At 36.1% G+C, this 26,157-nt stretch overlaps 1 protein-coding gene across 10 annotated transcripts in view; it reads left to right on the top strand.

Annotated features, from left to right (window-relative positions):
• Nucleotides 1-26,157, top strand: part of KIAA1109 (KIAA1109 ortholog) — a 115,029-nt gene that overhangs the window by 62,028 nt on the left and 26,844 nt on the right. For 6 of the 10 annotated variants that reach the window (XM_035323494.1, XM_035323489.1, XM_035323491.1 and 3 more), the window contains exons 41-63: nt 541-689; nt 1,812-2,031; nt 2,880-3,038; nt 4,579-4,754; nt 5,291-5,466; nt 6,134-6,840; nt 7,742-7,981; nt 8,415-8,508; nt 9,975-10,025; nt 12,990-13,196; nt 13,309-13,547; nt 14,106-14,350; nt 15,737-15,842; nt 18,139-18,236; nt 18,533-18,718; nt 19,680-19,848; nt 20,346-20,557; nt 20,784-20,982; nt 21,546-21,605; nt 22,578-22,804; nt 23,303-23,503; nt 23,704-23,834; nt 25,260-25,383. In XM_035323494.1, the coding sequence (XP_035179385.1) occupies nt 541-689; nt 1,812-2,031; nt 2,880-3,038; nt 4,579-4,754; nt 5,291-5,466; nt 6,134-6,840; nt 7,742-7,981; nt 8,415-8,508; nt 9,975-10,025; nt 12,990-13,196; nt 13,309-13,547; nt 14,106-14,350; nt 15,737-15,842; nt 18,139-18,236; nt 18,533-18,718; nt 19,680-19,848; nt 20,346-20,557; nt 20,784-20,982; nt 21,546-21,605; nt 22,578-22,804; nt 23,303-23,503; nt 23,704-23,834; nt 25,260-25,383 (4,376 nt within the window). The remainder of the gene's footprint in view (nt 1-540; nt 690-1,811; nt 2,032-2,879; nt 3,039-4,578; nt 4,755-5,290; nt 5,467-6,133; nt 6,841-7,741; nt 7,982-8,414; nt 8,509-9,974; nt 10,026-12,989; nt 13,197-13,308; nt 13,548-14,105; nt 14,351-15,736; nt 15,843-18,138; nt 18,237-18,532; nt 18,719-19,679; nt 19,849-20,345; nt 20,558-20,783; nt 20,983-21,545; nt 21,606-22,577; nt 22,805-23,302; nt 23,504-23,703; nt 23,835-25,259; nt 25,384-26,157) is intronic. The other 4 variants (XM_035323495.1, XM_035323493.1, XM_035323487.1 and 1 more) reach the window with 3 other exon arrangements.

Here is a 26,157-nt window from a genome sequence, read left to right as displayed (position 1 = left end):
TGTTGAAATTTGAGGTAACAGAAGCATCTTTGTCTTTTTGAACCAAAATTTTATTCCCCCAGCTATGAAAAGATAGAGAATAACAGTACTACATAGTAAAGTAAGTGTACCTGTTTATTTTTTCAGGTGTGAGATTTGACTGGGTTCAGCATGAGGACGGGTTAAAAGCAATCCTGTAGTGGATGCTGCCCCCTGTGAGGACTCTTAGGAAAGGATTAGTTGCAAAGAGATACGCAGGAGTTTTGTGTGCAAGTGAGCTCACCTACAGTATAGAAAGTTTATTTTGGATCTGTAGCACAGAGCAACAGTTGTATGGCATTGGAAGGACAAAACGATTTGTACTTGTATTATCAAACAAATTTCACTAAGTCAGTGTTTGAGGTTTTCTTGTATGTCTTAATTCCCTTGAATTCCCTAGACAGTTATGTGTGTCAGAACCTGGAAGTTCATGACTGCTTGTAAATAAAAGTGTCTAATAATAGACAGTCTTGGTTCCTTATAATATATCCAAATGAAGAAAAGTTGTTTGCTTGGTTCCAGCTACTGTCAGTGAGCATACAATGCTCTTGGAAGGAACAGCTAACCGTCCTCCACCTGCTGGTGGCTCTTCTGGGCCTGTAACTGGTGCTGAGATCATGAGGAAGTTATCCAAGACTCACACTCACAGTGATTCTGTTCTGAAAATAAAGGTAAGCTTATAGCATAACTAATACATGGAGGGTGTGCTCCTTATTCCATAAAAGCAATGCTTGTGTGCTCCTTATCACATAAAAACAAAGTTTGTGTACTCTTTATCCCATATAAGCAATGTTTGATTAGTTAATATATATTCTGCATCTGTTCTTTATTAGTTTTCTTGCCAGTTACCTTCAGAGTCCACTTAAAAACAACATAAAAGTGCATCATTTAAGGATGTGTATTAACTTTACTGGCTTTCTGGCTTTTAATCTATGGGAGCAGAAGTGAAATTTTAAACTCTCATTACACAAAATATAATTGACAAAACACTTCAATAATTTGTTGCAAAATCATTTTTTCTTTTCTTTTTCCACAAGATGTTCAGAAAGCTGCAAGATTTTATTTTTATTTCTAGTTTCTGAACAGAAAGTTTATGGATTTTCTTTTTAGCCATTTGTTGTCTTGAAGAACACCCCCCAAACAGCAAACCTCACTAGATGATAAGTTAGCTCAGCGGATGTGTGCCTCTCTCCTGTGCAACAGGGAGCCATCCACTGATACCTCTCACTGCTTCCTTCTGATGGTCTTGCATGTTTTAGGGTTAAGTAGCCCAGATGCTTTGCACATCTGGCTCCTCTTCAACTGTGAGGGCAGAGATCCTTTCTGCAGTTGTATGCCTTTAGGTGGAGCATGAGCCTTCTTCTTGGTGCTAGAAGTCACCAGCTTCCATTCTTTGCTTTTCCTGGAGGTTGTACTTCCATTATACTAGGGAAGCAAGGGATTCAGACAGAGGTTAAATCCAAATGAGGTTTATAGTCAATGGTTGGTATTGTTTCTTCTGGAGATTTGTCTGAGATGAATTCTACACATCTGCAATTTCACTTGTTACATGTTGTGGCTTTTTAAACTGTCTTTGCACTTTAATTTTCAAGTATTAAAATAATTTTGCTAGCACCTTTATACACAATAGCTATATGGCATATAACCTGCCCCAAGTGAAATGCTACATGCCCGAACTTCCTGGGAATGAGATTTTGTAGTTACTGTGTTCCAATCTTATATTCAGAACAAGTTTCAATTCAGTTTTTAAAGTTTACACAATACTTCATTAGTTTCTTTGTTTTGTCTACAAGGGTATACATCCATACCATTCCTTAAGTTACACTAGTGGAGACACAGCTACGGATTCACCAGTGCATGTTGGCCGTTCTGGCATGGCAGTCAAGGAAAGTCCAAGAAAAGAGAGTCTGCTCAGCTATCTTACTGGAAGCTTTCCTAGCTTGCATAATCTTTTGGAAGGAACTCCTCAAAGAAGTACAACTGCAGTTAAAAGTAGTTCTTTAACAAGAACAGGTATGATGTAGCTGAAATTGGGGGAGGGAGGGGAAGAGAGGGCTGACTTTAAGGATTTAAGTAGAGAAGGTACTATGTTCTCTAGAGATCACTGCACCATATAGTTTCGTATAAGCAAACCTCAAGTACATCAGATTAGGAAAAAATATGACAGCTAACGAGCTAAAATGTTTTCCTTTTACACAGCTTTGTTAGTTTCTGAGGGCATATATGTAGATACATAATTACATAAGTGAGTCTTTCTGAATTAATAAGGAAATTCAGTGATCAATCTGTATTTGTTAAGTGGTTTTTAACCTTGTAAGTAGGTCAAAAAGTGGACCAAAATGAATGTTCCAGTAAGTTAGTTTGTATATAACAGTAATTTCCTTATTTTAATAATGGTTCTTCAAACAAATGTGCTTTGTAGAAATTTGAAATACATGTATTGAAATCTTTACATTCTGTGTTACTGTTCACCATGCACTGCTACTATTTATATAAAGAGAAACAGGTAAGTTAGATGTTGCATTTTCTCTAAAACCTCTCTCTTTTGGTATCAGGGAATGAAATACAGAGAAAGAAGGGTATTTTGGTTTCTTAATGAATTCTTTGCCCTAATTATGGTGGAAATGAACAAATGCAATGACATTTGTAGTGCAACATCTATTAGTGTCACGGTGGAAGTTCTGTGGTAGTATATATAGTTTGTAAGGGTTCTTCCTGACTCATAATTCATTGGAATAAAACTTGAGGGCTAGCCTTATCATTTTAATAGTAGATGTGTATTCTCAGTAAAATTGTGCTCTGTTTCTGCTTTTGCTGACTTTGATTCAACAAATGCTAAAGCTTCTGATTTGTTTGTTTAGGAAACATGGTGGCCACAGATATGTTATCTGAACATCCTTTGCTGTCTGAACCATCTTCTGTGAGTTTCTATAACTGGATGTCAAATGCTGTGGGCAACAGAGGAAGCGTAGTACAGGAAAGTCCAGCCATCAAATCTGGACACAACAGTCTTCCAACAGGTATAGTTGTTAACAGCTGGATTTAAGATATGACTCTGGGTTGGCTGTTCCTGTGTTTATTACTTCTTTTTCTGAAAGTAATAGAGCAAGTGCCTTAAGTTTAATAGACATAAATACTACTTGTCGGACTTCTCAGCAAACCAAAAAATGGAAAAAAGTCATTAAAACATTTTTTTTTTAAATTTCTGTCACCCTCACTCCAAAAAAAAAATATTTTCCTTACATTTGGAACTGTAAATGTTACTGCCAAGACCATGTGTAGCTGTGAAAAGGTAAGCTGTACAATCATCCTTAATTGCAAGGTTCCTTGCATTTTGTTAGCTAGTTCTCGTCTGTAATTTGCATGTGATATTTTTGCAATGAAGATTTTGAATGCTGGAATCCTTGATCTTTCTCAGTTCAATTTGGAAGCAGAGTATAAACATATTTTTTAGCTATGTTGAGAGTAATGTTATTCCCTAATCTTCAGGGATGGGAAATAGTTATCAGGTTTAAAGGAATGGAGAAAAGGAGAGAGACACTACTGAAGCACTTAAGTGTATTCAGCGGAGGAAGATACATAACAACTTGTTGCAGCTTATTTACTATTATTGTATGCCTGCCATTTATAATTTTCAAACATGTCAATTTTTATTCTCTGCAACACTAAATTTGAATTTTTCTTTGATTAACAGTCTTTCAACCACTTCTTGTTTGTTTTCAGTATTGAACAAATAGTCTGATTCCACAAAACGTCTTTGTGCTTTACTTATTGCTCAACCAGTGTGGCCCTTCTGAAAACTGTCATGTGCTTTTCTGCAAAAAGAATCACAGGGTAGAAGTATAGCTTTCAATTTTGCTTTCAGAGAAAGGTGTATTTTTTCACGCTGAGATTGTCATAGTTTGTTCACAAGCTTACACTCCTGAAATTAGACTTAGTGATTCTTACTCAGACACAGGACTATCCAGATCATTCTTCTGTGAAAACATGTAGCTGTGCCTCTCTGATAAGTGCTGTAAACTGGAGTTCTGAAGATTCAGCCTGGACATACACTGGCAGAGCAGCTCTGTCTCATCAGGCCCGTCCAATCCAGACTCAAGGCACAAATAATTCAGCCTTGCAGAGCATGTTTTTTAAAGACTAATCTATAAAGATCTAATTAGCGGGTCTTGCATTGGGACTAATAAAAAACAGACATAGCACATTGAAAGCTAGAAGTAATTACCTGTAACTGTGGTTGCTTGTTGCTTTTTTTTGATGGTACAGGCAAATTAGTTTTCTGTTATAGCTCAAGCACATGTATTAAATACCCTGTAGAGTGCAATACAGGCAAGAGGCCATGGGAAGGAGGAAAAATCCCTGCTTTTCAAATATGAGTTTTGAACGATATCAGACTTGATAACCTGAATGCCATTTTTGTGAGGTTATGGACTAGATCAGGAGTCTGATGTCCTGTGTGTATAGCATGTGTGTCTGCATTAATTAACTTCAAGATTTTAATGAGTTGGTGATGTTGAAAATTGCTGTGGTGTTAGTGTTCCATGGGTATTTATTTTTTAGGTGTTGCACCAAATCTTCCTACAATACCCTCTGCTTCAGACTTCAACACCGTTTTGTCTAGTGACCAGAACACCCTGGATGGCACACACTCACAGCACAGCACCAGTCAGGATGACATTGCAGGTGTAGAAGAGGGTAACCAGGGGTTTCCTGCTGTCCAGCTAGCAGATGCACAGGTAGGGTTGGTGTACAGATGTATTTTGGAGTTCTGTAAGAGAAAACTAGTTATTATTTATTAAAATCCTAAAATGATGAGTGTTATCCTGGTTTTGCATGTGTTTATCTTATGCATTCCTATGCAAAGATGGAAAGGTTCGAGAAACCCATGAGGTTTCTTTAGCAAATTTTGTTAATGGTGAATAATGGAACATGATTTGATAACTTCAAAGTATGTTTGGAGCATTGATGAGAACAGCATAGTTCGCCAACGTACTTTATACTGGGGGGAACACTCAACTGTACTGCAGAAAGCTTACTCCTAAAGCTAAGCGCTCAATGTTAGCTTGCTGTGTAGTCAATCTTTGTGCTCAAAAAGTGCATAAAACTTCATTTTTTTCCTTGTTTGCTGTTTTACACTACTGTAGTAATATCTTACTTTTTTTCCATATTACATAGCTAATTTACTGTAAATATACAAATGATGGAGCAGGGAAATGGGAATATAGGAATAATCTAGGCAGTGAGAAATAAATTGGTGGATTTTGTTTTGTAGGTTGTCTTCAAACCTCTTCTAAGTTACACGGGAATTCAGTCTCAGGATGCAATGCCACTCTGCTACAGAATGTACTTTGGAGAGTACCTTTCTTTCTCAGGAACTTTGGACTGCTTAAGAGCAGATATTGTTGATTCAGATACAGCAAAGGAAAGAAAAAGCAAGCGAGCTCGAAGGTACGTCATGTATTTGAAAATACATCTATTGGTTAAAGAAGGTAAATAAGGGCTTTCATTGTGAAGTAGAAGTCATATGGAGTTCTAAAGCACTTCCAGAGAATAAGGAGCAATTCTTTTTTTTTTTCTTCTGATCTTACCTGTTTTCCCTTCCTGTTAAAATATTTTCTTTTTTATCTTCCTGTGTAGTGGTTTGGAAATTTCAAGTCTTTGAATCTCACCTACTTCTGTAAATGGGAGACTGGGGTGGGGAAGGGGGTGCAGGTGGGAATAACAGTGGGAGAAATTTGAAAGGCTATGAAGTGCTATTTTGTGATTAATCCTATAATGAGATTGTTATTTTGAGTGTAAATGCTGAGTCTTTTTTCTCTTTTTCTTCCCCTTGAGTGTTTTGGGTTATAAGTTTCTATCATAACTTAATCTTACAATAGAAAAATTACATGTCAAACTAAGTTTTCATAGAACTAAATGATTATTGTGTTAGTAACACACAGTGTGGAAGTATGAAAGTTCATTTTCAATATTTAAACTGTGTTAAGAATGTGATACTCTAAGGGAAGTGAAAGTTTGGATTTGGTAAATCAGATTTACCATCATGTAAAAAGTATTTGACTCCATGCTAGCCATGAAGAGAAACAAAGTGTAACTTTTACCTTCTCTTTCCTAGGCAAGGAGCTGTCAACCTTCCTCCTCTTGAATTCAAGCCAGCTTTAATGTTGGAAACTTTCAGTATTAGTGCTGTTGTAATGGAGAAATCCATGTGCACACCTCATAACTCCACCAATGCCCTTTCTTTTCATGACTTGAATAAACGCTATTACAATACTTTTCACTGTAACTTTACAATTTCTTGCCAGTCCATAAGCCAGCACGTGGATATGGCACTGGTTCGTCTCATTCATCAGTTCAGTACAATGATTGATGATATCAAAGCCACGCAGACGGACATCAAGCTTAGCAGATACACAGCTGGATCAGCTTCTCCAACACCTACTTTTAAAACCCGCAAACATAGAGACTTCCGCTCCTCTGATTTTAGCCGAAGCTCTAGAGGAAGTCTTAATGGAGGTAACAGGGTGAACAACACCAAGAGCAAACGAACAAACAATGAGAACAATAAAAAAGAGTCTCGAAACAAGAATTCCCTGGGCAGGTCAGAAAGAAGAACTTCTAAAGTGTCCAGGAAAGGTTCAAAAGATGTAGTTGACCACGTGACTATTCATATGGATGACTCTGACTCTATTACTGTGTCAGAACAGAGTGAACCTTCTGCAGAGTGTTGGCAAAATATGTATAAACTGTTGAACTTCTATTCACTCATTTCTGATCCAACCGGAATTTTGGAGAAGTCTTCGGAAACTTTCGGACCAACAGGTAAACCAGTTCACAAATCCAAATAATAGTGTGTGAGTTTGCAGAAGTCTGTTCTTTTAAAGCATGACTAAAAGGGGTTTTTGAAAATTGTCTACCTCATGTAATTTTGAACAAAGGAGCAGGGGGTGGGGCTGAGGATCTTGTAGTTAACTCACCAAGATGGTGTACAAAGACAAAGTATTTTCCCAGCTTTATATTATGCTTTGATTCTTTCAGTCTCAGACTTAGTCAAGTAAGTGTTAATCAACTGATTTTAAATTCAGTCCCTTGATACTCTTGTAAGTATATCATGCTGAAATGAGAGTTTGTTAAAGACAGGAATATAATTCTTGTACAGAATACCGTACCCACAAATATGATACCTGCAGAAAATGTAACCTTTCTTATTATACTGTTTTTATTCTGAGTGTTGAAAAGGAAAACTTGCTCATCCAAACTAAATTATAACAACCACCTTTGGGCTCTGACATGATCCAAAAAGGTTGAGGAAATCTAATTAAAGACTCAACCCCTCCCTCCAAAATAAAAACAACAACAAAAAACATAAGAACAAAACAACAACAACAAGAAAACTAAACAAAACAAAAAACACAAACAGGGCAGTTGGAAATTGTCAGAGCTATATAACAATCAAATGGCATAAACATGAATGTGTAAATAAAGTGCATAAGAATGTCTGAATAATAAAGGACCCACATTGTTTATTCATTTTATTATTGTCCCCATTGTGTCTTGGATTTGGTTCACTTGCCAACATTATTAGAATGAAATAAATGATTTGCCTAAAGAGTTCCCTTTATGTGCAAGATGCATGGTCTTTGGATTAAAACACAAAAATAAATCAGATATGTTAAGGATTTCTTCTAAAATATCCTTAAATTACTGATTTCTGTTTTTGTAGGTGTTCGAAGCCCGACTGAACCTGCTTGTAGAGTTGTGTTTGAGAATGAGCAGGATAATGGCAGAGACGCGCAGAGGAAGCGCAGCCTGGTGACTTCGGAGCCACAGCACGTGACCCTCATAGTCTTTGGCATCGGCATGGTAAATCGAACCCACCTGGAGGCGGATATTGGTGGTCTTACAATGGAGTCGGAGCTGAAGAGAATCCATGGCAGTTTCACCCTGAAAGAAAAAATGAAAGGTGAGATAAACGAACTAAGATGTACTCTGTAGTTAAATTCAGTAGCGGCTTTACCTTGTATGTGTGCCTGTGCACACCTGTGTATGTATTTGTAATGTTTTATTTGTAAATAGATGTGCATTGTGGCTGGGTGGGGATAGTATAACAGTCAGTATGTTCTTTTTAAAAACTATTGCTAAGATGCTGAGAAAATTAAAAGGATTCAGGATTTTCAGAAAATGACTCCTGAAGAAAATTCTTTGGGAAGATGAAGTTACTCCTTTTGTTTTCAAAAGCTTTCTTCTGGCCAGAGTTTAAATGTGTTATAGCACAATGTGATTACCAAGGCTCTAATTTTTGAATTACATTGTTGCTACTGTATTTTTGAAAGCAGTAGGCATACCTGAAGGTATTATACTGAATCAAGTACTGTTAAGTATCTTTTTTCTTAAAGATGTACTGCATCAAAAGATGACTGAGACATGTGCCACTGCTCACATAGGAGGTGTCAATATTGTCCTGCTGGAGGGAATCACCCCAAATATTCAGTAAGTATGAAGCCTGATTTTAAAATAAGTAGCAACGCTTAGAAGTGGTATCAGTTGTGTGACAGTAAAGCTGTGTAGCTTACTGTGGAGAAAGCCTTGAAGATATGTTTCTAGATACAATCTGTTAAGTTACAGAGTCTGACAATCATGCCGCTGTTGCAGAGCTTGGCCTGAGTTTGCGTCCTGAAGCTAATGGCGTGTGCCTGTTGGCAGGAAGCTTTTCTATGAAAGGTGTATCTCTGAGTGAGCTGAGGATTGTGGCCTACAGGACGTTGGTATCTTTCAGTCTAGGGTGCCCAATCACAGAAGTTTTAGTTGTAATTCTATAAACAGGAACACTCCTGTTCCTTCTTATTTCTAGTGAAAGGTATTATTAAGTAGTAGGATTGTAGGTTCACAGTGTAAATGGGTGACATGACTGGAAAAATTGTAGGGAACGAGTCTTTTTATATAAATGATCAAACAGTCAGATCTTCCTACACCAATTTTATTCCATGTGATGTACACATAGAAACTTTGGTATGTACTGTTTCTGTTATGCTTGTAATTGTTTTGGAAGCTTATAGGTTCTACTAAACAAAACAAGATTTTATAGGCAATATTTAATCTAATGACACTATTTAAGATCTGTATTGTTACTCAAATAGATATCTTTTTGAACTCCCATGTTGCATCATTCTTTTGTTATTTTTAGCATTCTAATATTCATGCTTCACCCTTTATATAATTGACATAATTGGAGAAAGAAAAGAAAAATCACTTTTTGTGCATGAACTTCTTGAATGACTTGCTCAGCATCCACATTGTTGTTTTTATTTTGCCAGGTACACAGACTTAAAAAAAGGCATGCATTATTTTTCTTTGTTTCTAGCTGAATTCTTTGAGTTGCAAAACAACAGTTAAACTACAAATCTTTATAACATAGAACACCCTCACACAATTTGAATGTTGGTTGGGTAACCCTCAGTATGTGACCTGGTTTTAGGATATTAATAATGTTGTTGAAAAGGGGCTAAATAACATGACTTGATGCTCTCTCTTTTTTCTTTTCTCCTTTATTTATTCCTGCTTAGTTTAGAAGATATTATAAATGAGTTAAATAGTACAGAATTTTACTGATACCCCCAGATAAATTGTGCCTGATAAATGTGTTTCAGAAGGATAATTACAAGTTGTAATCTGACAGCCATGTAGCGTTTCTGAAGATGGCTGGGGTACTTCAGGTCTGTTTTATGCTATAATCTTACTGAACTTCTATATAGGAATGGTAGAAAAGGGGGAAAATAATGATTAAATCTTTAACAACAACAAAAGCTAACAAACCCCAAACCTTCAGCTTGTTAACTTTGAAAGTAAGTGTCATATTGTGGGTTACAAATAATTAACTGACTAATTTTGCATGAATGTTTATTCTTTATTTGCTTTGTTTTTGTTCTTCTTGCTTTCTCTTCAATCTTCATCTCTAGACTGGAGGATTTTCCTACATCTCCTACAAGCACAGCCAAACAAGAATTTCTGTATGTCATATTATAATGTTTAATAGTCTTGCAATTACCTGTGTTGTGTAGCTAATGGCTGCATTCCTAGTGTGTGTGATTGTCTAGGCAGATGTTGCTTGAATACATTTTAGATTAACATCTAATATTAGCTAGATAAGCTTTTCATGTAGTCTGCAAATATCTGTCGAAAAAAAACACAACTTCTAAGTTTTCATTTAACAATCTAGCTTTAGGGGCAGACATTATTACACTGTACTGTCACTACTGTAACACTAGAACGGCTTTACTGACTGTTCAGTTCTTCAGATGTGCTTCTGTGCTAATTTTAATGAGGCGAAACAATGCTGATAAATGCGGAGGACCAGAAAGGTTAGATTCATTTTGAATTTGGTAAGAAACTGCTGTGCTTGGAGTGATAATACTGATTGTGATTTGATCAGGACCACTTTTGTCTTTACATACCTCAGTGCTGGGTTAAGCTACCAGCTGTGCTAACTAGACTGTGCTAACAAAATGTTTTCCTTAAAATCGTGCCTGTGCATCTACTGCGAATGAAGGTGAACCTTTTCATGGCCCCAAGTTCCCTAAGTGTGAATGCATGAACGCAGTTTTTTTTTTTTTTTTTTTTTTTTTTTTCTGTTAGGAAAAAATGCAGTGTTTTCTTTCCAGTTGCTTTCTTCCTTCCTGATGCTAAGCTCAAAGGAGGGTCTCACTGGAATAGTGGTCAAGGTGGGAACTGGTACACAGGACAAACCACAAGCCCTCTGCCTATAGTTCCCTGACATGGGTTAGGCTGAGTGGAGGCCTTGTAGCCAGTTCTGTAGTGGGGCAAAGCCTTTGGTCACGAGTTAACCCAGAGAGTTGTCGTTTATGGAATTAATGTAAGAACATAGGATTACTTCTGAATGTGTTCCTTGTCCATAACTTAAGTATTATTTTTATAACAACATTCAACAAGGTCTGTTATAGGTGTATCACTATATGTAAGCAAACTACAGATAAGTGCAGTGCTCGTTCAGAATAAATACACAGCCACACAGGTCTGCATTCTGTTCTGTCATGGAAGTAAGCTTTGGGTAGACTGCACAGTGAAATTCATTAGTTACATGAAATAAGCCAATATCTAAGCAGAGAAGCACAGTTAATTTTGCTAAATACTTGGGAAGTTCAGACTGAGGAAATTCTTTTCAATCTGATTCTTCCACGACAGATGCATTGGTATGAGTTTGTTGTTGTTGTAGTTTTTTTAATTAAGGAAATGCTTGAAGTGGCATGAATTCATACCTTCAGATTTGATTGTAAACTCGGTACAGCCCTTAACTCCAATTATATTTGCTTTTAACTTTTAAGCAAAGCACAGTTAAGACTGCACTGTCTATCGGGTATGCATCAGGAAAAGATCTTGCAGCTTCCCATGAATTGAAAGTTGTCCATCAAACCCTAAACTCTTCAACTGTTAATCTGGTACTATTTTGCATTATTGATTAGAAAAAATATGTATTCTTGATTTGCCACAATAGTTCAATCAGAAGCTTAACAGGAGGAGATGATTTGTGCAGGAAATATGGAAACATCAACAGAGAGATATTTTTTTCTTTTAAAGAGGTGGAATAAAATAAGCCTGCCCTTTTCTTCAGTATATATTTAAGTAATTTTATTTTTTTTCTGAAAATACTTGTGAATTAATATTTCATTCCTCCTTCATATTTATGTTAATTCTTAAAAAAAAAAAAAAAAAATGAAATAATTTCTACTTGACCTTCCACCATGAAATTTTAATTCATGTCTGCACTTAGCTGTGAGAATCTGAACATGTTTCTAGATCTTCAGTCAATTAATCCACTGTTGATAGGCCTGTGGTTGCCCAGTAGTGTTATGGAATTCTTTGTTGTAAGCAGGGGGAAGATGGCTTTTTTTGTATTTCCACACCAGGGGTGCTTTGGGCTAGCCAATGGTTAACAGGCAATAATTGGCCCTTTGCTATGGCTTCACAGGGGAAACATTACTTAGGGAGTAGAATTCATAGAATAATGTGGCTTTCACCGTGAAACCAAACTGTCTACATAACAGCTTAAATAATGATGCAAAAATTACTTTGGTTATGTCCATTGAGTTAGTATTTGAGAAACTTTATTTGAATGGTGCAATCCTACAGAGTCTATTTTTCAGTCATTTTAGCTAAGGTTCTGCATCTCCAAAACTGTGTGGCTTTCTCCCTGAGGCTGTTTTTCTCTCTGCTGGCTACATAATATATTCCCATGGGGCAGCCCTACAGTAATTAACCTGAAATGAGAAACAAAGTGTTACCCCTTGTGTCCTTTTTAATTGGAGCTTAGTGAAATCCGATAATGCCAAATCTTCATTCTACAATCAACAACTGGCAGCTTTGTACAGTTGAATTTCTATCTTATGTAATCACTGTGGACCAAATCCTCGTTCAAATAACACTAAAATCAAGTTTTGACTCATACTATTCCAAAACATGAAGTCTATTAAGCATCAGGATTAATGTGCTAAACCATTGATCGCTTACTATGTATATCACATTGCTAAGTGAGTATTTTTTCCATTGACTGTTTTGGATGCTGAAGTCAGATTTTACTAAGTCATCTTACCCAAAGGATGAGTTGGGTATATCCCTGAGAAGGAATTGATATGGAAGGCTCTTCTTTCTGTACGTGAAAATCTGTCTGTGTCTGTGTAGCCAAGTGTGCATAAATTCTGTTGGTCTTTTGTTATGCCAGAATAACAGTTTAACAGGTATTTTTGGAATGCATGCCTTGTAGTTCTCTTATAATATAGTTGTCTGTGGCATGTAGTGCATCTGTGTGTGTAAAATGGAAGAAAAAGTAATGTGTATGTAGCTTATAAACAATCAGCTGAATTTCTAAGTATTCAAATAACTCTTAAAAACCTGTTTTAACATAAAGATGTAACTATTTTAAAGGGTGTGCAAGTAAGTCCTATTTCCGTTTCTGTTAGAACTGTAGTGAAATGCAGCATTGCCAAATCCCAGGCCTTGTATAGTGCCCAGAGGGGGCTGAAAACAAACAATGCTGCTGTGGTCAAGGTTGGAGCCATCAGCATCAACATCCCTCAGCACCCCGCCACGCTGCACAGCATGATGGTTCGCAGTTCTCACCAGCTCTCCAAGCAGATTTCAGATCTCATCAGGCAACCATCAACTGCGTAAGTGATGTTGGCCTGGCATTTCTGAAGACCGCCTTGTGCTACTTTGAGCATATGTGGGAGAGTCAAGCTAGAATAATGAGGTGTTTTCTGATCTTTGTCTTGTATCTAGTCCCCAGCCTACAAAAGAAGACGTTGCAACTCCTTTGCCCTCTGAAAAGACTCCAACGAGTATTAATCAAACACCCGTTGAAACAAATGAATTTCCACAGCTGCCAGAAGGCTTAGAAAAGAAGCCTATAGTTCTTAAATTCAGTGCCATGATAGATGGTATAGCTATTGGAGCAGCACTCTTGCCTTCTTTAAAGGCGGAATATAAGATGGGAAGAATGAGGAGTCATGGAATGACAGGTAACAGCTCTCTGACACTTCAGAAACATTATGGCTTTTCATTTGGTCTTGAAAAAAGAATCCAAGAGGACTGGATATTTCCGTTGAGTCTTTTTGATAGGTTTGACTCTGTTGCTGTTGGCTTTTTTAATCTGTACTTCAATCAAGTGGGGCCATAGAGAGAACTTACTCTGCTTTAATACATGATTGTGGAAGGCAGAATACAAGATCACATTAAGAAATGTATGCATTTACATACGTAGCTTTCTCCCACTGTTAAAATCAGTTTATGATGCTTGATTAATTGAATTCTGATTGGTAAGGCTAGTCAAGAATACTCTTACAGGGCCTCAGTACAGATGAGCTAGACTCACTTTTCCGTCAAAGTATAGTCAAATCTTCATTTTCTTTAAAAATTAAGAGAACCCAGAATCTTGTGGGTGGATATGTATAGCTGTAGAGATATGTGCTCTTTAATAACACTTTCAGATTTTTATTATGCCAAAAGTGTTCTTAAATTTAAAAATAATTAAAATTCTTTTGCCAGATCATATATTTTTCCCTGTTTTCGTTTTACAGGTGCCCAGACAAGATTTAATTTTGAGCTTCCAAGTCACAGATTGCGCTTCACTTCAAAAGTCTCTGCCACTGATATGTCAACCATTCCTCCTTCAGCAAGTCTTAACCTTCCTCCTGTCACTATGTCAGGCAAATATATCATGGAAGAACATGATACTTACTCAGACCAAATATGGAGCATAGATGAACTACCTGCTAAACAAGGCTATTATCTACAAGGGAACTACTTACGCTGTGTGGCCGAGGTAGGTGTTGAAAAGAGTAGACAGCCTTGATAAGTTATTTCGATTCTGTTATATTTCTGTCTGTGCAGCTTCATCTTATTTTAATTATCTGCCTTCTCCAAAACTCTTGGGTTTACGGGATGATCCAAATATAACATTTGCTATTGCATGAAATAGAAATAGAACTTTGAGTTCTTAGTCTGATGAGCAACCAACATATTAAACAGTCAAGAACGCTATATTTGGAGGATTTTGAATATATTACTTTGTGCAAATAAATAAGAAAGATTTATTTAGTAACATTTTTTGTTTTTATTTTTGGAATGAATATTTCTCATCAGTCAGGTTGAATAAAAGTATAGTACGCTGATGATTCAAATAAAACTTCTAAACTGATAGCTATGCTGCTGTATCAGGTAATTGTCATACACCGTGCAAAAGATACTTAAAGATTTGTATTTGAATTGGTTTATTTCTTTATGCTTAGATAGCTGCATAGATAAAAGAAGCAGCCATATACACCCTCAGTGAATGACCTAATTTTTTCTGTTTGTACACAGTGTTAGACACAAGTTCTATTTGCCTACCAATATGCACAGATACTTTTCCCAGAGAGAAAAACCTTGCTGCTTAAAAGAAACTAATCTGGTGGGGAAGAGAGGCACTTTTCTGTATTTCTTTAGTCAAAAAAAATGTTTAGCATGTTTGTGAGTGAGATTTCTGATGTTTGCATCCTTATGGGAGGAGATTATGGGTGCTGCTCTTCGTTCAACCCATTTGGGTTATTTCCTGGCTGAAGAAATACCCACAGATCCCTGGATTTGTTCAGTGTGTAAATCTAAGCAGGGAGGCACTGCTTAGCAAAGGCAAAAGCCAAGCCCAAGTAATTTTATAAAATATCTATCTTTTAATTTTATTTTAAAAAAATACCTAATGGAAAACTTAAACAGTCTCAGGAAGACTCTAGTTCCTTAGGAATATTCTTTAAGATTGGATTGGACACAGTAAGTTTACCATTGTAGATATCAGTAATCTTGTTCATCTGTAATAATTAGAAAAATAGACTTCTAGAAGTGGAACTTCTATATTTGTTCTGATTTACTATCTGAAATTAAGTAGAATTTTGAATACTTTTCTAAATCTTAATGAGCTCCTGCATTTTGGTGTTTAAGCTAAACTTAAGCAGGAGAATAAACTTTTTTTGTATAATAGCATATGTCCTTCAGTTTTCTCCTGTGGTGTTCACAGCAGAAAAATTGCAAGACAAAACTTTTTTTTATTTTTTTAAATGCCAATAATGTTATGATTGGGAAAATATATATACCTGAAAGTTTAAAAAAAAAAGAAAGAAAGAAAACATAGCTATGATAACTGTTTTAAAGCTTTGTTTTGCTTTTATTTCTGTAGGTTGGTTCCTTTGAGCATAATCTCACAACTGATCTCTTAAATCATTTAGTATTTGTGCAAAAAGTGTTCATGAAGGAGGTAAATGAAGTCATACAGAAGGTTTCAGGTAAGCAGAAACACTTAAAACGAACTTTGAAAGAATATCCTTAACCCTTGTTTGATGGCAACATTATATAGTTCTCTAGATAAGCTCTTTGTTTCACAGGCACCATTGCTTTGCATCTAGCACTGAACAGAAGGAAGCAGTAAAACTTGAGTTTGAAGTAAGAACAGAGGCTCTGGAAGTTTTTGAATCTATTTCAGAGTCAGGATGTTTTATTGGGAAACCTGGTAATTTGTTATTCTGGACACAAGCTTCTCTGTCTGCTTTTGACAGACATGATTACGCAGAGTTCACTCTGCTCCCCTGCAAAAGAAAGGTCATAATCTACTGCATTATGTAAAATAATTTCAGCATATTATTTTAAGGAAAACAGCTGTGTCTGGGGAAATTGGTAAATACCAATACGGGTATTTTTCCAGCATCTCCCTATTCCTACCTCTTTGATTTTTTTTTTAAATTGTTATTAGAGAATGTTTCAGTATTGTATGAATAAGACACTTCGCTACTCATTAGGCTGATTTGTCAGTCATGCTGTAAACTGCAGAAATGGCTGTTTTATTTCATCTTTTCCAAAAATGTTTCAGAAGAAACAAGCATTATCATAGAAACCAAAGCACAGAACAGTTGCAAAATCACTTGATGCCATCTCTTTTTCAGTATCAAATGGAAATATTTGTGTTCAGCTGTTTGAGTAGACAGCCAAAGTTACGAAGTGTTTATTTTCTTATGTAATCTGATGGAGGGTTTTTTTATGTAGGCTCAATCAGAATTTGCACAGCATTTAAAAATAGGTCCAAGCGCTTCCAGCTGTTAGTGTTAGAGACTTCATCTGTCTGAAGTCTGAAATCTGAAAAAGAATTCAAAACCCTCCAAAACTGAAAGAGAACCAAAAAGCTAGTGCTATGCAGGGGTATTTCACTTCAGCAAACAAGTTCTGTCACCCCAAAGACAGGAAGAAAAAAATAAGTGTTTTTTTTTTTTTTTTTTTTTTAACTGATATGGGATTACCCTGCAGGGAAGTGTAGGGGCTAGAAGCTTTGTTGCTTTGTTTTACAAGCTAGTTATCCTTTGGTAGTTTAAAAAATACGTGAATGAAATTTACACGATAGATGAGGTGAACAGAAAAGCAAAGAAATAAAGAACAGTAGAAATGGGGTGGAATTTCAAGTAGTTGAATTTTAATAGTTTTTTTAGTTACCTTAAAAAACTGTTATAGCAGTATAGCTGCTTTTTAGTGGAAAGATTCATTAATAGTTGAAAAAATCATGAGGAAAGGTAATCTAGAAAGTGGTGACTAAAGGAAAGGTGTGTGGTGTGTATACACACGGGTGTACAGGTTTGTATGTGTATACATATTCACACACACAAATATACATAAAAGAAATCTGCAGGTCAAGATGATGTATGCTCAGGGGGTTAAAAGATGCAGTGGAGAAAAAGGAACATGTCAGAATCTCAGAATGGTAGAAAGAAACTAATTTTGCCCAGCCAGATGTTTGTTTCAAGCAAAATGTCAGTGTTGCTTACTAAGAGAACGCTTGGGGGAAGAATAAACCTTTAACAGCTGCCATTATTCTATTAGAACAGTTTTTATAGAGGAGAGTGAAGTGGTATATTAGGAAAGGTATATTAGATTTAGTTTACGTGATTCGTCAGTCTCTAGTGTTTAGTCTCTTCTCTGTTTTTATGTGAGGGATTTATTACCATTTGCTGGTTCTTTGCTTTTTCAGACTACAAATTTCTATTGGGAATGGCAGCCTGATGTTGTTTGAAATGTGACTGCTACCTTCTGTACTGTGGTAATTCAGAAGGGACGTGGTTGGGTGCCAGCAATCCAGACACAGGGTCTGGATACAGAATGCAGAACGATGTGGGGGAAAAAAAACTCTTGTAACAGAGTTATTTACATGGCTGGAGCTTCCCAATCAGTGTAATATACTGAAGTGGATTTTTTAAATAAGGTTTCTGTTGCACTAAAATACTGATTGCATACTCTATAAGATGGAGTTGCACAGATGCAAATCTAGTTAATGAACACAGTAGTTCCTGCTATAAGATGTAGGGTAGTGTTGATTTTAAGACAATTGACCAGTTGTAGTAGGTGGCTGTTAGCTGCATTTAATGAGGTGACTCTGTACCTGTGTACATCTTCTGTCTTCAACCTGTATTTGTTTTTATAAATCTTTAGCAAAGTACTGTTTGAAAGAAGGCTGAATTCCATGTCACCTTTTTTTATATGTACATGTCTTAAAGTGTTTTCTGTGTTAGAACTCTGAATGTGAATATTTAATGTGTATAGGAGGGGAGCAGCCAATACCTCTTTGGAATGAACATGATGGCACAACTGATGGAGAAAAACCAAAAATTCTTCTTTACTCATTGAGCCTACAGTTTAAGGTAATCCTATAATGGCAGAACAGTGGTTCTATATGCTACTAATGGCTGAATAATTTGGTTTCTACCTGGCAGCTAATTGTGTCAAGAATATCTGCATGAAGAAAAAGATCTGACTCCAAGTTTGGTCCCTGTAATCTTTTCAGATAGCTTAGTGGCATTGCATAAAAAATGAATTAGGAAAAATCATTATGCCCTCCTTTTTTTGGCTGCGCAATGAAAAGAGTTTTTTGTTTTATTATCCCCTTCTCTTTCTGTCTCTGAACGACATCCTAACAACTGTCTTCCTTATTCATTAGGGAATTCAAGTGACAGCTACCACTCCCTCAATGCGAGCTGTGAGATTTGAAACTGGATTGATAGAACTTGAACTCTCAAACAGACTACAAACCAAAGCAATGCCTGGAAGTAGCAGCTACCTCAAACTGTTTGGGAAATGCCAGGTGGATTTAAATCTGGCACTAGGACAGATTGTTAAACATCAGGTTAGTGCTCAACATCCTTCCTTCCATGTGGTGTTCAGATCCAATAGAGCGTGATCCTAAAAATATAGAACCAAGCCAAGAGGCTGCCCTAAACTGCTGTTTTGTGTTTTTGTTTTTTTTTTTTTCCTTTTTTTTCTGGTCAGGCTATGGAGTGAGTTTAAACTGTGGAGGGCTTTCTTCTTTTGTCTTTATTTTTTGTTTGTTTGATAGAAACTTAAGCATTCTGCAGTGCACAATTGTAGAAATGCTTCCTGAATAAACTCATGCTTTTTTAAATAGTTTAAAATAAATCTTCTCACTTGAGTCAAGAAGTGGCTGAAGATAGAAGATTTTCAGAAGAAATAGAAAATTTTCACATACATGCATCAAAGTACTAAGGAGTCAGCTGTGGAATTTTGTTCCATACTGTTAATACTCTTGAAATTTATTACTCGCTTGTAGCAGTAATGGCCTTGCTATAGAGTCAAATTCAAAATTTTCATCAATATTGTTATCATTTTTAGGGTACATGCATGAAGTAATAAAGTTGGGTAAGATCCAAGGTTTGCTAGACCTACATTCTGGCCTAGTTTGTCTGCCATAGTCTGACAGATTTAGCTCTTTGATTTTTAAACCCCACTCGCACCTCTAATCGCCAACTCTATGATACAAAAATATTTTGTGATGCCTAGAAAAAAAATACAAGTCTTAGCATCTATAAATTTACTGTCTTCATAAAGGATATGGATATATAAATAGTTACTTTAGTTAACATTTTATGATAAATAAGAAAAATAACACTGATTAGAATCTAATAGGAGGAAACGGAATATTCTCAAAGGAGGTTTGGATAGAAAAGAAAAAGGGGAAAGAAGAGGTTTTTACTTTTTGTTATAATCTTATATTTTGTCAAATAAAGTAATTTATTTTTCCTCCTCCCTGTCACAAACCATTCCCTCTTCCCATTTTTGAATGTGCTAAGGTATATGAAGAAGCTGGCTCAGATTTTCATCAAGTTGCATATTTTAAGACAAGAATTGGATTAAGAAATGCTCTCCGAGAAGAAATCAGTGGCTCATCGGATAGAGAAGCTGTCCTTATTACTTTGAACAGACCAATTGTTTTTGCTCAGCCTGTGGCCTTTGATAGAGGTATGGAAGAGACAATTGCTACAAATCTGTTTTCATACTGAGCAAGCTACATTTTTTTGCAAAGAAGCTTGATTATTGAAGATTTAGTTTATTTTAAGCCAAATCAAAATGTTTGGTAAAATAAACTAGCTGAGAAATTGAGGAGATCTACTGCATGCCAACAGATCAATAACTGCTAATGTCAACAATTCCATTTGCTGAGTGATTAGTTCTCAGGTGGTTTGGAGGAGGTTACTTTTGTAAGTATTTTCTATATATGAGAACAGCATTGTTTTCTGTATTTTAGTGTTAGTCTTGTCCTTTGCAGCATGAGCCTCTTCAGTACATCCTCTGTGTGTGCATGTGTTTGTATATGCACTCATGTCCATTGTTGCACATCTACAGTCTTAAAAATAATGGAGAAACAGTAACAACTGAAAAAAGAAGCTTTTTTAGTGAATGTGCATTTTTCTGTTATGTTTTCATTTCAATTAAGCATTTCTGTTTTCTTTGTAAAGCTGTGCTGTTCTGGCTGAATTACAAAGCTGCATATGACAACTGGAATGAGCAGAGAATGGCTTTGCATAAAGATATTCATATGGCCACAAAAGAAGTAGTAGATATGCTGCCTGGAATCCAACAAACCTCTGCGCAGGCTTTTGGGACCCTATTTCTTCAGCTGACTGTCAATGACTTAGGAATTTGCCTGCCAATCACAAACACACCTCAGGTAATTGTGTTTACTAGAAAGCAGCAATTCAAGATACTGTTTGGATAGATGTGATGCTTTTGAAACTTTCTGCAGAGGAAGAAGGAAAAATAGAGAAGGAAAAAATACAAGATATAAGAACAGGATTGGTTTTCTAAGTGGGAAAGATAAACATTATTAAATGTATATATGATATCACGGTAACTTTGCAATCTTCAGTCAGTTCTCTCGGATTTTCTTTTTCCAGTCTAACCACACTGCAGATCTTGACACTGGCTCTGCTTTAGTCCTGACTATTGAAAGCACGTTAATCACTGCCTGCTCCTCAGAGTCCTTAGTTAGCAAAGGTCACTTTAAAAACTTCTGTATCCGCTTTGCTGACGGCTTTGAGACAAGTTGGGATGACTGGAAACCAGAAATAAGAGGAGATCTAGTCATGAATGCATGTAAGTGGCTGTGATTTCATACTGCACAGTAGTATTTCAGATGTAAATCCCCTTTTTTACCCTTTGCTGTGCCTTTTAAACTGCTGATTTTTCCCCATAAATGTAAAGAAAAGACTTTGGCCTGTTGAAAGCAAAATAATACAAGTCTAAAAGGTTGTATTACTGTTAAAATATGTTGCTTTCCTTTATTAAGAGATTTGTTACTGTATGTCTTCCACAAGCGTTGATTTTTTAGTTTTGTCTGAGATGTTGGAAGAGGTACGTGTATAGCTAGTATGTAATGTAAGATCCAAATAAGTTTTTAGTGTTCTAATATAGATCTTAATTTACATCACGCTAAAGTTTCAAACATCTATATAGAATTTCAAGTTGCAATAAACTTGGATGTAACCACATAAATTCACTTTACCAAATAAGAATGAAGTCATTCAGTGGGAATTAAATAAAACTCCAATCCAATACCAACTACACTTAAGTTGCGGAGGGACTTGAGGAAGAATTTTGAAAGGCTGATCTAAAGCAACTTTGACTCTGCCTAACCAGTATATGTGCTTTGTATATAGGTGTTGTACCAGATGGTACATATGAAGTATGTTCTAGGACAACAGGGCAAGCTGCAGCAGGTAATATACTTTTAAAATAATTAAATTCCTGTATAAATAAAGCTTTCATAAATCATGAAAATTAAATCCTTCAATAACCATGTTGTAATTTAATTGCTGCTTTTGTTTTTTGTGGATTTTTTTTGTCCTTAGTATCTTGTTTTCTTTTGTAGAACTGCTCTGCTATTCCAGGTTTTAAGTCCAGACAGTAACACTGGCTTTAGATTTTTGCCTCTAGGGAAACACAGTGTATGTGACTTTTGCCCATTGGCTGGAGAGTAGTCCTTTATAACAGCAGTGCTGTTCTTCCAGAGACAGCTCCTGGTTTTCCCAAACTCACTGTCCTGCTGAGTTCTGTCATTCTTCAAAGTCTTGAAAAATACTTGGCACTGTCTGTCTTAGTCATCATATCTGCTGCTTGATGGTTCTCATCTGTATACCCAGATGTTGAACCTGCGATGTCTCTTATCCCCATAGTTTTGCTTGTGATGACACTTGCTCATGGCACTCACTCGTGGTGGCAATCATTAGAAAAATCCGGGAAAGACATCGTAACATGGTATTTGACAGACACATTACATGTATATTATAACATCTTCGAACATCACTGTTAAAGGACTTAAAATGGTTTAAAAAGAAAGGCAAAAGTCCATCGTGCAGATGGACATCCTTTAGGCTTCCTGCTGCTAGAAATCTTGTTCTCTGAGTTCTACTGAGTGTATATATAATATACACATACTTATATATATATATTTAAGAAATATTAACTTAGTACCTATGAAGTAGTTAAAACGTGTTTCAGCTGTAGATTATTTTTTATCAGTTATTCCCAAGTGGGCAGAAAAGACAGTGCTTCATAACTGACAAATGCTGTATTGTCTAACCAATGCAAATCTCACTGTGGGGGATTTGTTTGTTTGTTTGTTTTTATTTTGTTTTCTTTTAAGAGGATAAACTGGTTAAGCATTCTATATATATTTTAAATAATTACAGAAAGTAGTAGTGCTGGAACCTGGACACTAAATGTGTTATGGAAGATGTGTGGTATCGATGTTCATATGGATCCAAACATTGGAAAAAGACTGAATGCTTTAGGCAACACCCTCACAACACTGACAGGAGAAGAAGATATTGATGATATTGCTGACCTCAACTCTGTGAACATAGCTGATCTGTCAGATGAGGATGAAGTTGACACTATGTCACCTACTATACATGCAGTAAGTGAATCAACCAAAATAAGTGCTAATGATTGAAGAAGTCGTGACAAAGATATCAGTCATATGGAAAGGTCTTAGTCTTGAGTTTTTTGAGCATGACATGGTAGTCTCTATGGCTCATATAACTTGTGTTCTAAAGAAAACCACAACAGTGTTATCTTTCTAACACCATACTTCAAAGGCAAGAAGTCACAGAATGTATTTCTGCTGTTGTTATATATAAATTCGGATTTGGAAACATGGAAATATGACACCTAACTTCAGGAACCTGAAATGGAAAAGCTGTGACTATGCATAGTTCTTTTTGATAGTAAATTATTAACATAAGCAAATCAGGAAAACTTTTTGTGGTACTTCTACTCAATATGCTGCTAACCTTGTTTTTTGGTTTCACATTAAGCTATTTTAACAGGTGTTCTTTAATGGCTGTCTTAAACGTCTCTTGCCTGCCAATGTTGAAAACATCCCAGAACACTAATGTTCCTGTTTGTTGTTTAGAAATCAGGTGGAGGTTCATTATATGGAGATGCACGCAAGCTAACATTTGGGCAGCGGATTGTAAATCACCTGCTGGGTTTGAGCCCCCCAAACCATCGATACTCTGTTCCTGTAGACTATCTGTGGGGGTCAGCGAAGTGTGATTCTCTTCAGTCTAGCAGATCACATATGAAAGCAGGCAGATCCTGCTCATGGGGACATGTATGTAGTAGTTATAGTGTGTCTAACTGAATGATGGGGTTTGGATCACTGGAAGAATTCCAATCAGCTGCCTTTTGAGTTGAAATGATTCTTTTGCATGCAGTAGTCCAAATTTTAAGGTGTGAAATTCACTTCACTGTTGAATCATATTCATGTCCAATTTTTGATGAGGGCATTAACTAAATCTTCATTTTAAATAGGAAATTGTTGATCACCGACGGCAGGGAGCTTCTAGTATCCAAACTGGAGAACAGCGAGGAAGAAAATTTGTGAAACGTTTAGTTGATATTAGAGAACTCAATGAGCAAGCTAAAGTTATTGATGACTTAAAGTAAGTTGGATTTTGCTTTAACTCACACAAAGTTTGGGAATAACAAACTGCAGCTGACTTTTTCGTTTCTTCCCTTGTCATGTATCTTGCAGCACTATGATTTTCAAGTGTTAATTGTTCTTTTTCTCCCTTATTTATTTAATAAATACAAAATGACCTTTCTGATTCTGTAATAGAAATTATATATGCAAGTACTGTATCAGATTTCTTAAGTTCTTTCGCAAGTGTCAAATTAGTCTATATTCTTTCTGGTTCTCCATTACAGCAATGATTATAGTCAGTTTCCTGCTGATCCAAAGTTGTAGTTTCTCCGTGACTTTTGTGACTGCTTTAACAGAGAGTATTGCTTTATAACTGTAATAAGCTTAGTCTTCTTCACTGGAAGAAGAAACATTATAATCAACTCTTTGTATAGTGTACGTGATATTTTAAAATTAAATTACGTATGCTGTACTTAATAAAAACCCCGATGACAGAATTATGTAAAATTTCTTTATCTGTGAATGTTACTATTTTTCAGTCATGGTTTGGGCTTTTTTTTTTTTTTTTTTTTTTTTTTCATCAAAGACATTTATCTGTCTGGGATGGGAATATAGAGCGTGGCGATTGTGCTAAATAATAAAGTGGAGATATTTACTTTTTGTACATGGAATAAAAGAGTTGTTAGCATCCACCAGAGCACTCATATCTGAACTTTGGATTTTAGGTTAAATGTTTCTTCTAATGTGAGTTCAAGAATCAAAGTTATATTTTGTCTCTCTGTCTTCTCAGTGTGCAAGAACTACAGGAAAGTGTGATTCTTTGAGAATAGCAGAAACTTCACAGTTTTCTGAATTATTCAGTGGTGTGCTTTTTGTTTTTCTTCAGAATGTAGTCTATTGTAGAAGTCTGTCATAGATGTGACAGGACTTTGGACTGTTACAACAGAAGGACTTTTCTTCATTCTGCTGAGGAGTCTCAGATTTGCCCATTATGTTCGAGCATAATTAAACAACTGTCCCATGATTGAAAGTATATACAGAGTTCTTAAATCCAGTGTTACAGCTAGTGCTTCTTGAAATAAGAGAGTTGCATAGCCATTCTTATTCTCCACCTTAGTTAGCATAGTGTTAGAACTGTTGTTTGTGGTCTCAGTGTATGCTACTTCGTTCTACATCCTCTGTCTACACTGCTAATTGATTTGGAGACCAAAACATTCAAATCAAAAAGTCCTATTCAAGGACAAAATGTACCTGACAAGAAGTTGTGTGATGAAGCAAGGATAAATCTTTCTGGAGCTGTATTTGGCACTGACAAAACTACTGAAAAAAATGAGAAAATGGGACATTTTCCAGGGAAAGCAGAACATCATTGCAACACAGATTTTGAAATGGTGAACGTAGTGCTACATACTTCTAAGATAACACTCCCATAATTTCTCTTCAGAAAATTAGGTGCAAGTGAAGGAACCATAAATCAAGAAATTCAGCGCTATCAGCAACTGGAATCAGTGGCTGTGAACGATATCCGCCGAGATGTGCGAAAAAAGCTGCGTCGATCCAGTATGAGGGTGAGCAGGATGAATTGACTTCAAAAATATAATAGCACTTGTATTGCATATTTATTTTCTGGGGAAAAAAAGCACAAAGGAAATGCTTTAAAAAAGATTAAGAAAAAGATTAAGAATAAAAGATTAAGAATATCAAACAGTTTAGGTGCCCTTTTACCTGTAGGAGGAGGTGGGAAAGGGTGTTTTCTCCCCTATAATAACAGAAAGATGGAAATTTTTGCAAGTACTGTAATGTAGATGGGTTTATTGCACATTCACAAGATCAGAAAATATGTATTTGAAGATGTAGTGTGCTCTTCACTCTTAGAGCATTTTGAAATGATTCTTTATTGGACTGATGAATACAAATGCAAGCACATTAACAGCCTGGGCAAGCGATAGATGCATATTGTATTCCATTTGGTATGTATGTTTTCTCTAAGCAAGTTCTATATATAAATGTACATTAAATTTCCAGAATTAAGTGATGTAAAAATAAAAACAAGCTACTAAGGCAGTAGAAGAAACTGCACATAAAACCAACAACTTTTGCAGCTAGTCCACAAATTGATGGCTGTTACCCCAGACCCTGGTAACAAAAGTGACAGAACATTATTTTCAGTATGCACTGGTGCATCAGCTTCAAGTATGATGCTTCAGTAAAGCGGGAAGACAAATAATAATTTGTTTGCAGCTCTGTCACTATTGTTCTCATTCTAGCTCATGTTCTTGTGTGGTAAGTAGGGAGGATGACTGTCAGAGTAGTTGGATTATTAACTTTGAGTATACTTTTCT

The sequence above is a fragment of the Oxyura jamaicensis genome, chromosome 4 (genome assembly GCF_011077185.1).
Source record: "Oxyura jamaicensis isolate SHBP4307 breed ruddy duck chromosome 4, BPBGC_Ojam_1.0, whole genome shotgun sequence".
NCBI classification, from domain to species: domain Eukaryota; kingdom Metazoa; phylum Chordata; class Aves; order Anseriformes; family Anatidae; genus Oxyura; species Oxyura jamaicensis.
The sequence above is the reverse complement of the archived record's forward strand: the minus strand, read 5'-3'. Positions and strand labels throughout refer to the sequence as shown.